This window comes from Cervus elaphus, chromosome 15 (assembly GCF_910594005.1).
Source record: "Cervus elaphus chromosome 15, mCerEla1.1, whole genome shotgun sequence".
Classification (NCBI taxonomy): domain Eukaryota; kingdom Metazoa; phylum Chordata; class Mammalia; order Artiodactyla; family Cervidae; genus Cervus; species Cervus elaphus.
The window spans coordinates 42,450,472-42,468,644 of NC_057829.1; the positions used below are offsets into that span (position 1 = coordinate 42,450,472).

The 18,173-nt window shown below is 46.7% G+C and overlaps 1 protein-coding gene across 9 annotated transcripts in view; it reads right to left on the bottom strand.

Moving 5' to 3' along the window:
* ARHGAP22 (Rho GTPase activating protein 22) overlaps window positions 1-18,173 on the bottom strand; it is a 176,708-nt gene that overhangs the window by 135,399 nt on the left and 23,136 nt on the right. For 4 of the 9 annotated variants that reach the window (XM_043926933.1, XM_043926932.1, XM_043926934.1 and 1 more), the window contains exon 3: window positions 9,486-9,587. The exons of 3 other annotated variants lie outside the window; for them this stretch is intronic. In XM_043926933.1, the coding sequence (XP_043782868.1) occupies window positions 9,486-9,587 (102 nt within the window). Of the gene's footprint in view, window positions 1-5,448; window positions 5,911-9,485; window positions 9,588-18,173 lie in introns of those variants that run through there. 2 more of the 9 variants (XM_043926936.1, XM_043926939.1) reach the window with 2 other exon arrangements.

An 18,173-nucleotide genomic window follows, 5' to 3' on the forward strand; every position in this document is an offset into this window, starting at 1 on the left:
TTGCACATCTGTTAAAATGGGAATAATGGTGCTTCATCATAGTATAGTCATGAGAATTAAATAAGTACAATAAAAATGCCTGGAGCATGGAAGGCACACAATAAATGTAAATTTGTTTTCTTCAGGGAAAATCAAGAAAAATAAGGCCAGTGAAAGTACTTCATCTCACTCATAGAGCTTTTTCTCTCCATCCCCAAAGTATTGACCAGGCTCTGCACATTCATCAAGGCTTCTAAGACATTGATACTTCTTCGAAGGAAGATGGCTCAAGCTGCTGGAGCTGTGCTCATCAGGCTAAAGATTTCCTTTAAAAGAAGGAGCCTCCTTAATAGCAACATCAATTTTATTTTGAAATATTTTAAACAAAGGCAGAAACTCTAAAAGGAAATATTGATAGGTTGATGACATAATAATTAAAAACATGCATACGTCTGGGAAAAAAGACCCTGATATAAAAATTAAGGGCAAGAAACAAATTGGGAAAATATTTGCAACATATAAATCAACCAAAGGAGGGCTGATTTTCTTAAGGACCTGGACCAGTTAGGTCCAGAGACAGTGCTTCAGCCTCCTAGGCTAATGCTTTCTCTGCTATTAGTTCACTCAGTCACTCATCTACTCACACATTCATTTATTCACCATATATGTATTGAGTACCTACCAGATGCCTGGCATTGGTGTATAATGATACCTAAACACTGAAATGGGCCCTGCTCTCCTGGAGTGCAAAGTCTAGTGGGGTGACTGTTATTCACCAAATAGTCACACTGAGGAGTGTACACCTACAACTCAAGATAAGTGCTACAAAGGAAAGGAGGGCCCAGAGCAGAGGACTCGGTTTAGACCGGGGGTTGCAGGAGCACTTGGCTGGCGACACTTGAGCTGAGAACTGGAGGGAGAACGGGAGTTAAGAAGTGTGTGTGTGGGTGTGTGTGTGTGTGTGTGAGAGAGAGAGAGAGAGAGAGAGAGAAAGACAGATAGACAGGCTGACAGAGAGAAGGAGGCATTCCAGCTGGGGAAACAGAGTGTGCTCTGGCCCTGTGGTAGGAGGCCCACGGAACATGTTGAGGAATGGGAAGGCCAGTGTGGCTGGAGCTTGGAGAGTGAGAGGAGGCTGGAGGTTTGGCCAGTGGCTAGACTGTAAGAGGGGTCTTCCTGTGAGTTGGGGCTGGAGGAGGAGCCTGGTGGTGGGTACACTGTGGATTTAAATTTGAAAAGATGGCTCTGGCTTTGGAGTGGAGAATGGATGGGAGTGGGTGGGGGTGAGGCAGAGTATTACTGCCACAGGTTAGAAATGATGATGGCTGGGAGAGGATAATAACAGGAGACTGAGACAGGCAGAGTCAAGAGCTCTTTGGGAGGTAAAAGGCATGGCTGCCTCCCATACCTTACCCTTGTGAAACAAAGCAAGGCCAAATCAATAAATCTTTATTTGGGGCAGTGCTAATGGGCACAGAAGAGGCCTCAATCAAAACCGGGGACACACAAATCTTTGAAGAAGGGCCCGTGTCAGTGGGATTTCAGGAAAGAGAGCAGCCCCAGGGAGCTGGGGTACCATCAGGGTCTAGCATTCTGCAGCTATGTTCTGACGACCTCCTGGGGCTGTGTGAGCGGTGGGTGCACAGAGGACACAGCACTCACAGAGTCTGGAGGGGGGCGTGAGGGTACAGCCTGGGGCTCCGCTGCCTTCTCTCACCCTGGAAACTCACAGGGAGAGGGTGCCTATCTTATATTTCTGTTATCTATCTTAAAAAAAATAAAAGGCCATTTTTACAGTGTCACAGAACACATGCATTTGTGACTTGCTCCCCTGTATCTGTGATAAATTCATGGATTTTTTTGTGAGTTTATCCTGTTTTCCCTCTAGGAAAACTGGCAGGGGTGGGGTGACGGTCTCTTCTGTTCCCACTCTGGAAATATGGCAACAAATCTCAGTGGAGTTAGAGCTTGCCAGGCATGGCATCAGGAAAGGCTCCCTGAACAGGACCCTAGGAGATAGGCAGGAGCTAAGTGAGGTAGAGCCAACAGCACCTGGGTCCAAATGGCCTCGTCTGGCTTCCACAGGCCGTGATAAGCTAGGGTGAGTCTGAGCTGGTCCTAAGCAGGCAATGGCAAGCTAGAATCACAGTATTAATGGCCAGTATGAGCTGGTACCAACCAATCTGGACCACTTTCTTGAATCAGTCTGAATTATATGATGTGCTTAAAAGCAAGCACACTGTTTGAATTTACAGGCTTTTTTGAGACATTTCCTGCTGATTTGGGTGCCTCCCTATTTTTTGAATTATTGTCCTCTTCTGTGTGTGTGTACAACATCTGCCTCACCTGCCTCTAACTACTTCTTGGAAATAGAGCTCCGATTATTGAGCAAACTTAGTTTTATATGTGGGTAAGTACCGGGTGGTACTAGTGGTAAAGAACCCGCCTGCCAACGCTGGAGGCATAAGAGACCCGGGTTCAATCCTTGGGTCGGGAAGATCCGCTGGAGGAGGGCATGGCAACCTACCCCAGTATTTTTGCCTGGAGAACCCCATGGACAGAGAAGCCTGGTGGGCTACAGTCCATAGGGTTGCACACAGTTGGACATGACTGAAGCAATTTAGCAAGTAGCAAAGTGATAGTAGGGTTTTTCCTGGGAGGTTCTCAATCCTGACAGCTCCTCCTCCCTGGGATAGAGACACAAGGATGTATTTAGGGTGATGGCGCTCTGTGCAGCAGTATCAGAGCTGGCCTGGATGGGGACCTGCCAGGAAGTTAACAGCCAACTGACCTTGGGCAAGGTTTCCTGGGAAGCCCCTACTGCAGAGCAGCCAAGGCTTCTGAGCCTTGTTGACCTGGGCTGGTTTTCTTAACTATTCCAGAAAGTGACCCCAGGTCTTTTCCGTCAACCCTTTGTAACCAGGTAGTGGTGCAATCCGGAAGCGTGTCTGGCACATGTATCGCCTGGAGCAGCCTGGGCAAGGCAGTGTGTGGATCTCAGGGGCTGTGATTTGTATCCTATAGGCTGGCAGGGTTTATGACATGAAGCCTGCCCAACTCCTAAAAGATGCCAAGGGGGATGAATTTTGAGGGAAGTTCTACCAGAGCCCAATTTCTTAGAGGCATGCATATATAATTTTGGTCTGTATTCCTCCAGAAATGTCCCTGCGTGCTCTGACTCTTGACCTGGTCTCCAGGCCCAGCCTGTTGACCCTGTGCACAGCCCTCCCCCCACCACCAGCACTGGCACGTGCCAATCGCTGCCTGTAATGTGGCCTCCCCCCTCCACCACCCTTGCCTAGGTAGCCCCACCATTCTTCAGCTCACAGCTCAAGCACCACTTGGTTCCTCTGAAAGCTTCATTTGTTGTATATGCTCTTATGCCCTTAGAATGCTTCTTGTCATGGTTTATGATCATGTATTTCTATGGGCAGTGAGTGAAACTCACTTAGTCGTGTCTGACTCTTTGTGATCCCATGGACTATACAGTCCATGGAATTCTCCAGACCAGAATACTGGAGTGGGTAGCTGTTCCCTTCCTATGGGATCTTTCCAACCCAGGGTTGGAACCCACATCTCCCACATTGCAAGTGGATTCTTTACCAGCTGAACCACCAGGGAAGCCCATTTTTATGGGTAAGTGGTTATCTTATAAATGTCTGATATATAGCACCATAAACTCTATCTTTTAACATACAATACAAGATAATGTCATCTGGTATCTCAGTCTGAGCACTACTGACATTTAGAGTTAGAGAATTCTTTGTTGTGGGAGCTGTCCTCTGCATTGCAGGATGCTCAGCAGCATCCCTGGCCTATATCTACTAGATGCCAGTAGCATCCCTTAGCTGGAACAACCAGAATGTCTCCAGCCATCAACAAATGTCCCCCAGAGGGCAAAAGAGCTCCTGGTTGAGAACCACCGACCCAGAACAAATGTTTCTAGGAAGACTGAGATTTCAAAGGCAGGCTTCCTGAGAGCCGTTTGCAAAGCACTGGTTTTTTTCCTAAACCAGCCCCATCCAACAGAAACATAATGTCAGCCACATATGTAATTATAAATGTTCTAGGAACAGCATGCAAAGCAAGTAAAAGAAAAAACAGGTGACTGAATTCCAATCAAACTTTTATTTAACCCAATATATCCAAAGTATTGTCACTTCATCAGGTGATCAATGTAAAATAATCATTGAGATATTTTACATTCTTTTTCCCCCAAGTCATCAAAATCTTCTGCATATTTTTCTCAGTTTGGATTAATCACATGTCAAGTGCTCAATAGCCATGTGTGGCCAGTATGCTAGCCAGGAAGGGGAGAGGAGACCCAAGCTCTCTTAAGGGGCCTGGCCCGGCCCACCTGTTGCATTGTTACCAGGCTGTACCCCTACCCCTGATCAAAGCCATGCACAGCCCTCCTTTGCCCACTGGGGCCCACAGGTGACAGCCCATTCCAAGCATCCCATAGAGGGATCCTGATGGCTCTAACTATGCTCTAGAGGGCCAGCCTGCCCAGGAAAGTCATCCAAATGCCTGCAGTGTGCTAATGAGATGGGTGTGTGCCTGTGAACTCACGAAAGCCCAGAGGATCCCTGCCTCCAATATACAAACACTGGGTGAGACAAGTACTGGTTCCAAGTTCCCTGGGCAGAAGCTCCACCTACTTCCAAACCACTCTCCTCATGCTCCTTACTCACAAGGAAGGTTCAGCCCTCCACAAACGCTGGTCACATGAAAAGACATATTCTATTTTTCTTAAAACACAATGCTGTCATCTAACATGACACTTGCACTGGCCAAGAAGTTGCTGTCCAGGCAGATGCTGTTCTGAGCCCCAAGACCTGTCCTGAGGCCCCAGGCCATTCTGCAGGGCCACATGCTGGCTGGGGTGCTAGCCCAGTGCTGCAGATCACCCCTGCAAGGCTCACCTGCATCCCTTACTTATCTCTGGATCCGCTCCCCCAACACCAGCAACTCCAGGCCCTGCTGCTTTCTGGGACTTCTCCCCGACAGAGTCCCTGCCTGCCTGCCTGAGGAGTTGCTTTCTGCAGCCCAGCTGTGGTGGGACCTGGCTGTCTGGAGAAGTCAGGGCATTGCCTTTCTTGGTGACAGCTACTTTTGCCTTAGCAGCTAGGGCAGATCTTAAGCATTCAGCATTTCCCTTTTAGTAATAAATAAATAAATAAATAAAGTTTTTCCAAAGTTGTCACCTCATCACTTTGAGCAAGCCAGGGACCCTGTAAAACGTGGAATGTGAGCTGAAACCTGCCCGCCCACCGGGGCGCTAAATTGGCCATCTCCCTCTGACAGCATCAGGTCTGACCCCCATAGACCCCAGGCTGTCTGTCACCCAGATGCCTGCCGAACGCCCGCCCCATGTGACCGCAGCATGCAGCCAGCCGAGTATCCGCGCCCATCTGCCAACAGACTCACCACTCTGTGCCCAGATCGGCCGCAGGAAGTCGGACTTACCCCTCCTGGCTTGCCTGATCTTTGGGCTCAGCATCTTCCTGCCGCCACCTGGACGGGATCGCTGGGCTGATCATGCTGTCATCCACTTCCCTTTTCTCTTCCTCTCGCCCAATTGCCCCCCGTGCCCTGCTCCGGCCCCCATGGCCGCTGGCGTCACCAGCAAGGCTCCCTCGGCTGCCTCTCCCGGCTCCGGACCGACGGCTTGCCTTGGACAACGTAAACCTCAATGCATTATTTATCCATCTTAGAATTAATTCCCATCCAAGTAAACCATTAAGAGGCTCAGTAACCGTTTCTGATCAATCACCGGGCCAGGGCGGGGCGGCCTGGCTGTCCCTCCGCCTGGCCAGGGAGCACGCCGCACTGCCCATCTGCGAGCGGAGCCGGCGCGTGGTCCGGGCGGAGGCTCGGGGAGGGCGGGGCTGGAGGAGCCAGGCGGAGCGCGCGGTCCCAGCTGGACCGACGGCCCCGGAGGGCGGGCGGGCTCCAGGATCGGATCCGCCCTCTGCGTGGGGAGGGCTCCTCGAAGTGCTCGCCGCCCGCTAGATTCCAAGAGGCCGCAGGAAATGCACGGACTCTGGCCGCCCTGGGTCCCCGGTCCGCACGCACTGCCACGGCCGGAGGTAGGGAAGCGGTCTGTCCTTGGGGACCTGCTCTGCCCCATGCTTCCTGCCAAGAGGGACCAGGAGGCTGTCTATGAGGTCACAGTTCCAACTGTGAAAGGCAGGTGTGTCTTAGAAAGAGGTACAGCCTTGGCATATTCAGAGTCCCAGGGGACTCACCCAGCAAAGCCGGTTAGAGATGTTAACTTTTTTTGCTACTTAAGTAGGGTGAAAGGAGTAAGAATCCTGTGAAACCCTTAAGTTAGGGCCCACATATAGTAAGTAATTAATGCTAAGCCTCTTAGTCACGTCTGACTCTTTGCGACCCCATGGACTGCAGCCTGCCAGGCTCCTCTGTCCATGGGATTCTTCAGGCAAGAAGACTGGAGTGGGTCGCCATTTCCTTCTCCAGGGGATCTTCCAGATCTTACTAAAGACTATTCACTGAGTAGTGAATCTCTGCCAACTGCCATGTTCCAGTTTAATACTAGCAGAGTTCTAAACAGTGTGTAGCGGGGCTTTGGGAAGGTTCAGGCTCAAGATCCTAAAAAGTGCCCAAGAAATGCAATCACAGGAATTGTTGTTATTTATTTATTTATTTTTTTAATTTTTTTTTTATTTTTATTTTTTTGTCATACATTGATATGAATCAGCCATAGATCGGCACCTACTCTGTGTCCTTGAGGTTGGAGCTTTATATTCTGTACCTGTTTCAATTCTCAGATTCCCTGAGGCAGGGAAGCCTTTGTCACGGTTCTTCAGATGAAGAAAATAAGGCACAGAAATGTTATGTATCTTGCCCAGAGTCAGGGCTGGGGCCTGAACCGACCCTGTCTCTGCAGCTCATGCCTTTCTGTGATGCCAGTCTAAGTACCCTGATGCCAATAATTTCTCGTGAACATTCCTGGCTTGAGAGCCCTCAATGAATTTGTTGGATAGTACGGACCAGCCTTTCTGCTCCTTAAACCTCCCCCCCCCCCCCCCCCCCCAGGTGCCCTGTTAGGCATTTGGGCTGGGTTCTTTGGGCCTGGGTACTGTGTGATATCCTCTTAATAGGTAGAAGATGAGGGTTTTGAACAGGGTCCCCTCTGCTTTGATTGGCCATGCTCCTACCCTAATCCTCATAGTGCCCCTATGTCCACTGGTCCCCAAATGGTGGACTGACGTGTAATCTTTAGCAGCTGGAAGGGAAGAGGATCCCGAGGCTGGGGGGTCCACTGGGAGCCCAGTGCAATAGTCCATGTGGGAGAGGACAGGATACGGACTGAGGAGAGGAGGGAAGGATGGGAGAGGTTAAGGACTCACCAGGATGTGGCGAGTCAAGTCCCCAGGGTGAAGGGAGAGACAGTATCCCTAGAGACAGAGCTGTCTTACTCAGCATCCAGTCACCTACTCTGACCCTCAGATGCTCCTCAGAAGGGATGAATAAGTATAAGAAAATTTGCTATGACATCCAAGGCCTTTGATGGTACTGGCCAATACTTCCTCTGTGACCTCTCCTGTAATGCTACACACAGCCCTCTGCATGCACAGTCCCTGCTCCTGCGTGCTCCCACTTCCTTTTCTCTGGGTGTGTTTCCCGTCACACAAGTCTGATCATTCTAAGCAAGTCTCCCAAACTGTCGTGATTCTGCCTCCAGAAGGGGCACCAGCACGCACTTCCTCAGGGCTCTTATCTGTGTGCCACAGACCACCCAGTGCCCCTCCTGTACAACAAGCCCTGAGCCTCAGGTAGGACTGAGGCCAGGAATCTCATGAGGAATATTGGCTTGATGCGTAGATTTGAGAAACACCACTGAATGCCAGACTTGCCCTCCTGTTTCTTTGGGGCCAGGAAAAGGTCAGATCAGGATGGGACAGAGACCATCTAGCAGGAGAGGAAAGGACACAGAGCTGGAACATCTCAGGTTGACATCAGTGTTGCAGAGGGAGGTCCCGTGGCCAGTGACAAGGTCTTGAGCAATCACGAAAGCCTGTGAGTAATGCAGCCTGGACCACTTCCTCCAAACCAGAGGCAGGAAAAATGCCCCAAAGGCTTAGTTTGGGTCCACTCACACTTGTTTTGGTTACGAAACTACTCCCAGGCAGTTTTTCTGTGCAGCTCTTTCCCTGGATGATATTTAGCTGCTGAGCTTACCCGCCTGCTTTTCTGGGGATCTGTGTTGGAATTGGGCAAAACCACAGAGGCTCTAAGCTCAAGCCCAGAAGCAAAGCTGGGAAAATGGCAGAGCTAATCTGAACTCTGCACCAGAGAATGGTGTTGGGGGTTGGGGGGGCGGTGTGGGACAGGGGCTAGGTAGCTCTTTCCTCTCTGTCCTCAGACCACACTCCCAGTACTTCTTTGGATGAAGGGATCCATGTGTTCCAGCTGGAAGGGACGTTAGCACCCTCTCCTTCCTGAAGTTTACAAACCTTACACCGCAGGACCATGCGAGCCCTCCAGTTCCCTTTGAGACCACTGGGAGAAGGGGTGAGGTGAGGACAAGAGCAGGGCCTCCTGAGTAAGTTTTTATTTGAAGGGACCACTCCACTCCTCTTACACAGGCAGTAATCTGAGGCCAAGGAGAAATAGAGGTCTCAATTAGGAGTAGAGACAGAGAGACTGCCCCTTTACCCACTGTCCTTACAGCACTGTACCTCCCGGCAGTGGTCCTTGCTTCTCCCTTTGCTGGTTCCCTGTCCTGCATCATTCCTGCATTTTCTAAGGGGCTCCTCTGGGTCAGGCACCTCTGGGCACTGCAAGGCGAGTGGAAAGGATTGGGAGGGCAGAAGTGTCCAGAAGGCTTTGGCAGAAATGCACACCTCTTGGGATGATCACCCACCAACATCATTGGCCCAGAGCCAGGATAGCTCCAAGTCACTGGTTCTTAGCCTTAGCTGTGTATTGGGGCATTCTGAAAACTAGTTTCTGTGTTTCACCTCATCAGTTCTGGTTTAACTCATCTGGTGTGGACACTGGTCTTTGGGAGGTATAAAAGCTCCTCCGATTATTTAATGTGTGGCCAGGGTTGAGAACCACTGCTTTATTAGATAATTACATATCCATGAGCCCAAAGCCACCAGAAATAGTCTTTGCCTGCTCTTGCCTCAGGGAGGCTTCTTCTGAGGGAAGGGCACATTTATCAACCAGCCTCTCAGTTAGAAAGTGGAAACGGGCCTCTATCTCAAGGCTTAACATGAGACAGCTCCATTCCACGCAGAGCTATAGGTACTGTTATATAAGCTGTACACTGTGCAAAAGTATCAATAGAAAGGGGAGTAGGACTGGGTTTGGGCTCTGCTGGCAAAGTCGTGTGTTCTAGCATGGTGACAAGGGCAAGCCTTTCTCTAATTTATACCAAGATGTCATATAGATAGGAAAGCCCTGAGTCTGAGATGCCTGCTCAGTGGTCGCCAGTACCCAGTGTCCCCAGACTCCCAGTTTACGGCACTCACAATCTCTGTTGCCAGGCAGCTGAAGCTCCATCTCCCTAGCATACCACATCTGTCCATCCTGGGTGTGCTGGACCATCCAGCTGGTCCCAATAGCCCTGAAAACTGATTGGTGAATTTTTAGGAATTTTGTAATTTTAACACAGACATCATTAGAAATTATATTATGAATTAAAGTTACAATTAAATAAACTATTTTAAACACAAAGGTAATACATACTCAACAGACATGACTTTCTAACTACTGACAACATTTCCCTGTTGTTGAACAACTTCCATTCTTAGGATTATTTCTCCCTATCCTATCTGTATGATGAAAATACTATTGTGATGGTTGATTTTTATGTCATCTTGACTGGGCCACAGACTGCCCATACATTTGGTCACATATTATTCTGGGTGTCTCTGTGAAGGTGTTTCTGGACAAAACTAACATTTGAATCTGTAGATGAAATAAAGCACATTGCCCTTTTGGAGGTGGCTGGACTCATCCAGTCAGTTGGGGGCCCAAGAAGAAAAGAAAGGCTGACTCTCCCATGAGTAGAAGGGAAATCTTCTGGCCTGAAGACCTCGAGCTGCGATACTGGTATTTTCCTGCCTTCGAACTAGAACCACCCCGAGTCTCCTGTGTCTCCAGCTTGCCAACTACAGATCTTGGAACTTAGCCTCCATAATTGTGTGGGCCAATTCCTCGTTATAAATCTCTTGATATACACAGACAGTCCCTGACTTATGATGGTTCAACTTAGGATTTTTAGACTTTGTGATAGTGTGAAAGCAATATGCTTTCAGTAGAAAACTGTACTTCAAGATTTTGAATTTCATCTTTTCCTGGGCTAACCACACACCAGATGGTACTCTCTCATGATGCTGGGCAATGGCAGCGAGTTGCAGCTCCGTCAGCCAGGTGATCATGGCCAGGAACTTAGAATAGATACACTTACAGGCATTCTAGACCCATATAACCATTCTGTTTTTTCACTTTCAGTACAGTATTCAATAAATCACATGAGATATTCAACTAGTTATTATAAAACAAAATTTGTGTTCAATGATTTTTGCCCAACTGTAGGCTAATGTAAATGTTTTGAGCATGTATAAAATAGGCTAGACTAAGCCATGATATTCGGTAGGTTAGATGTATTGAATGCATATTTTTACTTAATGATGGGTTTATTGGGACATAATGCCATTGTAAATTGAGGAAGATCACTGTATATACATATAATCAAACACTTCATATGTCCTTGAGGTATGTATGTATTATATATATGGTTCTGTTTCTCTGAAGAATTCTAATTCAACTACATATTGAGCTGCTACTACATATCTCTTCCCAACTCCTTGTTCACCGATCATGATGGTATGCTGGTAGTTAGAAGCTAATGGTGGTGGGAGTATTTATGCCAAGAAAATCAGCAAATGCTACATATTGTTCGAAAGAAGACAACCAGAACTCCTGCTAGAAACTCGAGATACATATCAGACCCTTACCCTCTTATAATTCATGACAACTTATTCCTCAAGGATGAATATTTCTTTTTCAGTGTCAGAACATAGAACTTCATGGCTTTTGCTTTTATAAGCTCCTGTTTTTGCTCTTCCCTGAAATACTCTTTGGAATATGTGTTGCTCAAATTGCAATTCATAAGATGCCCAAATAAAGTTCTTTGTTCTTTGCAGCCTCAATATTGATTACTGTTTGACAAAATCAGGGCTTACATTTTTTTTCCTTCCAGAGAGCCAGTTGTTAGACATTTGCTAGTATAGCTCTGATCATTCCCTACCAGGCTTGCTCTGAATACCCCAGGCACTGTTGACTCCCCACTGTGGGCAGGGGGTGCTTTCTTTCCAGCCAAACTGTTCTCTCCTTTCTCCTGGGCACACCCAGATGCTCCAGATTTCCCAGCTACCTTGCAGTTTGGTGTGGCTGGGTTCCAGTCATTGTTCATGAGCAGATAAGTTGTGGCCAGTTTGATGTCTGGCCCACAAAACTCCTCCCCTCAACACTCCTCCATGTTTGTCTCCCTTTTCTGGGGCCACCTTGGAAGCCCCATGTAAAAGAGGGCAGAGGCCCATAGTCTGGGTCCCTAAGTGACTGAGTGAGCCCAGTCCCCATTGTCAACCAGAACCATCTCAGACATCTCAGAAGAGCCATTACTTAGTCAGTCTTCTTTACTACACCTGACCTTCCCACCAAATAAACACTCTGCCTGTCTTTCTTCACCACCTAGATTTTGATGCATCCATTTGGACCCTGTTTCAATATCACCTGCCTATCAGAGCCTCATGCCAAGAGTTCTAAACCTCTTATACCTCCCTTATCACCCCCACCTGAGGCCACATGAACCTTCTAAAACTTCTCTCACCAGACCCTATTAAGCCCTTACCCATAATTTATATATATACAATTTAAATTCTCATATTTATTACCCATAAAATTGCCAACATCTGTTGGATCATAAAAAAAGCAAGAGAATCCAAAAAAACATCTATTTCTGCTTCACTGACTACACTAAAGCCTTTGACTGTGTGGATCACAACAAACTGTGGAAAATTCTTAAAGAGTCTGGAATACCAGGCCACCTTACCTGCCTCCTGAGAAATGTGTATGCAGGTCAAGAAGCAACAGTTAGAACCTGACATGGAACAATAGACTGGTTCCAAATTGGGAAAGGAGTACATCATGGCTGTATATTGTCACCCTGCTTATTTAACTTATATGCAGAGTACATCATGAAAAATGCTGGAATCAATCAATCCATAAGCTGGAATCAAGATTGCCGGGGGAAATATCAATAACCTCAGATATGCAGATGACACCACCCTTATGGCAGAAAGCGAAGAGAAATTAAAGAGCCTTTTGATGAAGGTGAAAGAGGAGAGTGAAAAAGCTGGCCTAAAACTCAACATTTAAAAAACGAAGATTATGGCATCCAATACCATCACTTCACGGCAAATAGATGGGGAAACAATGGAAACAGTGACAGACTTTACTTTCTTGGATTCCAAAATCACGGCAGATTCTGATGCAGCCATGAAATTAAAAGATGTTTGCTCCTTGGAAGAAAAGCTGTGATAAACCTAGACAGCTAATTAAAAAGCAGAGACATTACTTTGCTGACAAAGGTCCGTCCAGTCAAAGCTATGGTTTTTCCAGTAGTCATGTATGGATGTTAAGAGTTGGACCATAAGAAGTCTGAGCACTGAAGAATTGATGCTTTTGAACTGTGGTGTTGGAGAAGACCCTTGAGAGTCCCTAGGACTGCAAGGAGATCAAACCAGTTAATCCTAAAGGAAATCAACTCTGAATATTCATTGGAAGGACTGATGCTGAAGCTGAAGCTTCAATACTTTGGCCACCTGATGGGAAGAGCTGACTCATTAGAAAAGACCCTGATGTTGGGAAATATTGAAGGCAGGAGGAGAAGGGGATGACAGAGGATGAGATGGTTGGACCATGGCATCACCAACCTGATGGACATGAGTTTGAGCAAGCTTCAGGAGTTGGTGATAAACAGGGAAGCCTGGCATGTTGCAGTCCATGGGGTCGCAAGGGGTCAGACACGACTGAGCAACTGAACGACAATTACCCATAATTAAAAAATTAACCCATAATTTAAACATTATAACCTAGAATTTAAATGTAAACTATAAATAAAACTTATAGTATGCTGTCTTTGAGATATTCTTTCTAGATTTTTTTCCTAGATTTTTTTTTTCTAGATTTTTTAATCACAAAATTGTGAGGGATTCATCTGAGGTGAACCTTCTCCTACACTGTGGCCTTAACTTGCTGGCCTTAGCTTCACCTTTGGGCACCTGGGTTCCGCAAGTTGCTATGTCCCCAAGGGAAGAGGGCAGGGCTTCTCTCTTGGCCCACTGTACCTGGCCTTAGTCCTGTTGCCTTTGGCCTGAAATCCGTCTCTGTCCTTTGGCCCAATGCCTCCTCCAGATGTGTAGCTTGGCTTTAATTTCAGTCTTGTCCACCCACGACAGTCTACGGTACACTCTCTCATATATGGCCCAGGCCCCCAGAATGGGTCTAGTGCTCTGGACTCTTACTATTCTGAGTCTTTGGTATCCTGGGATCCCGGGCAGAAAGTCAGAAGGACAAAGAGGCAGAATCCAGGGTTGGGCATTGGAAAATCACCAGACACCCTGAGCCAGTAAGAGCATTCAGACCAGAATACAGAGGCTTTGCTTGGAAAAGTCACTTACTTGTGACCCGTAGCCTCGGGCATGTTTTCTTGAGTCCTGCAGCCCTGGATTAGGGGGAAAGGTGGCTTAGGGTAATTAAATGAGCTGGTTCAGAGAACATAACCTTTGGTTTGAACCTCCATTGTACCATTGGTCACCCATCACCTTTCTCTTTGTAGCAGCTAGAGGCCAGACAGCTGATGTGCAGGGGGGCTTGGTGCTGAGAGGATGGGTGAGTGGTACACCCGCTGGGTTCTCCAGTGGCAGATGCAAAGATGAGAGTTTTATGAGGGATGAACACTTGTTCAGCAACGGGGAGGAGGCAGGAGTGGGGAGGGAGAGGTGGGTCTGAGTCATGTGCATACCTGACAGCTTCTGCCAGCCCACCTGGGGCTCTGAGGCAGATGGCCCAGAAGAGGCGTCTAGCTTTGGGTGGAGGTGGTTCTTCTCATGTACTGCTGTCACTGGCTCAGGGCCTTCTCGAAAAGGAGTGCGACCTTGGCTACCACTGCCTTGTACAGTCGTTGGCTGGGAGCCACCCAAGAAGAACATAAAGTTGGCTCAAAAACTGAAGTTGACCTTAAAAGAGCCAACAGCTGGCGGTGTCAGCTGACCCCACTCCTTGCAGCTGGGGGAGCAAGTCTTTTCCTGAAGAGGCTGCTGAGTAGCTCAGCTGTGTGTACCTGATGGGGTCCTATGAACCTGGCAGGCCTCATTTTTAGGCCTCTGTAAAAACTGGGTTAAAACTAATTCTACTCACCTAAGACTCTCTGTTCCATTTAGCCAGGCGGCTTTCAGATAAAGTTTTATTCGGCTGCGATGTCTCACTGTGGTTTCCTCAGAAGGGAAAACAGCTTCCATTAGAGGCTGTGTAGAGCCAGCAGTGGGACAGGCCCTGTGGGAGCAGGTGGAGTCCCCGAGGGGCACTGTTGGGAGTGGCAGCAGGGACCGCAGCCCACTGGCCCTGACACCTTGGGCCAGGCAGGGTCCCCCTGCTGAGTTCCTGCTTCTGGTAGTCAGAGGCTGAGAGGAAAGAGGGAAATGATACTTCGTTAGTGGGTTTCTGGGTCCTGGGAACGTGAGGTACTGAGGCTCCGAGGAGCTGTCACCCTTCCTCTCCGGCAGAGGGTGGGGGACCTACAGGTGGGCTTCCCACCAGCATCAGCCAGCCCAGGTTCCAATGGCAGCCTCTGTCCTCACCCAGGTCCAACAAGGAAGTAGGTCTGAAATGATTTCCCCTCCCCCAAAGAAAATGATGAATCACCACTCGAGTCAGTTTTGCATTATTGAAAAACAAGTCTTCTCCCTCGTGAGAACACCTGCTTGCTGTGGAATGGCAGGGATTGGAACAGATGGAAAGAATGGAAATTTCCCAGGCGCCTTCTCTCCCAACTCACATCCTTCCACAAAGTCCAGACTCCTCCTGTGCTTGACCAGCCCCTCCCCCCGGGCACACAACCTTCATCTGCTCCTCCAAACATTTCCCTCCTTTTGCATCTTTAATCCCTCCTGCTCTCATTGGCTCTCTTCTCTAAGCTGACAAACACACTCAGGTCTTCCTGTTTTGGAATGACTCCCTCTCGCCTGCCCCACCGCCCTCACCTCCCACTTTGGTCTGCTCTGGCCCTGTAGGCAGCTGACTGTGGCCATGTGATGTAGGCTCAGCCCATCAGATGGTCCTGCCTGGGTCTGGTCTAATCTTGAGCATGTCATGAACAGACTGGCAGATGGGTAAAAGCACTTCCCAGCACGGGGAGGAGTACGACATCCTGCTGTGAGCCTGGCGCCTTCTCCTATGGTGAAGGCATCCTGCAAAGATGTCCCGACCATGCCATCCCTGCAAGAAGTGCTCCTCATTTTTAGGCTCCCTGGAGCCACCATCATTTGGGGCTCTTTTCCAAGCCTGGTTCTCCAGCTTCCAAAGGATTTTTGTAAATCTCTGATACATTTTGAATAAATTCCCTTTTCTGGCTTTAGCTGGCTTAGGTTGTCTTTCTGTGACTTGCAACGCACAGAATTCTAACTGGTGTCCATATCATGCCTCTCAGCCCCTGTTTTCACATGGCTCTCCTCTCTCACTTTCTAGTCTTCCTAACTCAGCACAGATGACATGATCTCCCAATTGTCTGTTCTCTCACGGATGGTGTTTCCTTCCTTATTTCCCCAGTTATGCCACCAAGCTCAGTCTCAGACTGGAAACCACAGGCCATCCTTCCAGACCATGACTAGTTTTCTACAGCCTATTTTCATGTTTCCATGACTGACAGCACTCACAGTTCACCCCAAAGGTACTGCTGGATGAGGCTCTCCCACTCCAGCAAACTCCTCTTTCCTCCCAACCTTGGCTTCATTCTCATCTGTTTCAAATCCAGCTCCTGTCTGGGTATACACCTCTGACCCTGGTGAGGGTCTGCTGCACACATGCTGCCTCGATTCTGCCTGCAGCACAACAACATATTCAAAGGGCTCCATGAAAAACTGTCAACCCAAAGTTCAACAGTTGGCAAAATCATTCTTCAAAGTGAGAGAGAACTTAACAGATTCTCAGATAAACAAAAATTGAGACAGTTAATTGTTAGCAGACCTGCCCTATAAGAAATGTTAAAAGGAATCCTTCAGGCTGAAATGAAAGTGATTCAAATTATTAGACTGTGATTCAAATCCACATGAAGAGATAAAGAACACCAGTAAAAGTAATGGTATAGGTAAATATTTAAGATAGTATCAATGCATTTTTCTTTGCAACTTCTCTTTTTCTCTTATCTGATTTTAAAAAAATAACATCATAAAAATGATAAACCTGTGTTGATTGATGAGCACACAATGTATAAAGCTGTAGTGAATGATGATGAAGAATATAAAAGTTTTTGCTCAACAGATGAACATAAAGATGTGGTGTATATATACAATGGAATACTACTCAGCCATAAAAAAGAATAAAAATTTTGCCATCTGCAACAGCATGGATGGACTTGGAGGGCATTGTGCTGTGTGAAATAAGTCAGACAAAGAAAGACAAATACTGTATGATATCACTTATATGTGGAATCTAAAAATACAACAAACTAACAAGTATAACAAAAAGAAACAGACTCACAGATATAGAGGCTAAACTAGTGGTTACCAGTAGGGGGTGGGGAGGGGCAAAATAAGAGTTGGGGGTGGGAGACGTAAACTTTGATGTAAGACAGGCTCAAGAATATATTGTACAACATGGGGAATATAGCCAATATTTTATAACTGTAAATAGAGAAAAACCTTTCAAAATTGTGAATGACTATATTGCAAACCTTTAACTTACATAATAAGTTATAGGAGCATCAACAACTTAGTGGAAAAGAATTTGAGCAAACTGGGAGATGCTGGAGGACAGAGGAGCTTGGCATGCTGCAGTCCATGAGGTCACAGAGAGTCAGACACGACATAGCAACTGAAGAACAGCAACTAACATAATATTGTACATCAACTATACTTCAATAAAAAATAAAGTTTTTGTATACGGTTTGTATTAATCCAAAATAGACTGAAATATATTAAGATGTAATCCCCAAGGCAACAACTAAGAAAATAACCCCCAAAATATACAGTAAATGAAAACACAAGATGATTAAAAGAATATGACAGACATTATATACATTTAATACAAGAGAAGTCAGTAATTGAGGAGGTGAGGAACATAAAAGATATGACATATAGGGAAAAAATAGCAAAATAGTAGGAGTAAGTCCTTTCTTATCAGTAATTACATTAAGTATAAATGAATTAAACTCTCCAAATAAAAGGAAGAAAATCCAACAATTTTTTCTCTAAAGAGTGTTACTTTAGTTTTGAAGACACAAACAGGTTGAAAGTGAAAGGATTTAAAATGATATTTCATGAGACCAGTAACCAAAAGAGAGCTGTATGGCTATATTTAAATCAGGCAAAACAGACTTTAAGACCAACAAGTATTATGAGAGAGAAAAAAGGACAATATATATTAATAAAAGGGTCAAATACATCAAGATGTAACAATTATAAACATATATTTGCCTAACAATAGAGCATCAAAGTCCATGAAGCAAAAATAGATAGACTCAAGGAAGAAATGGACACTGCAACAATGGTAATTGGAAACTTCAATATTCTATTTTCAGTAATGGACAGAATATCAACAAAGAAACAGAGAACTTGAACAGCACTATAAACCAACTAGATCTAATATACATCTCCACCTGACAGCAGCACCTAAACATATTCATCTCAAGGGTACTGGGAACACATCCTTGGGTAGACAAACGTTAGGTCACAAAGTAGGTAACAGAGTTTTAAAAATATCTTCTCTTACTAGTCTACATTCTACTAGAGGTTTTAGCCAGGGAAATTAGGCAAGAAAAAATAATAAAGGCAGGGCCTGTTGCAGCCCATCCTGGGCCCAGGCTCAGGACTGAGTTTGAGAGTGGGCAAGGAACAAGGGACCATGCAGTGTCCTGTTCTGTCCCTGGGTAAGGC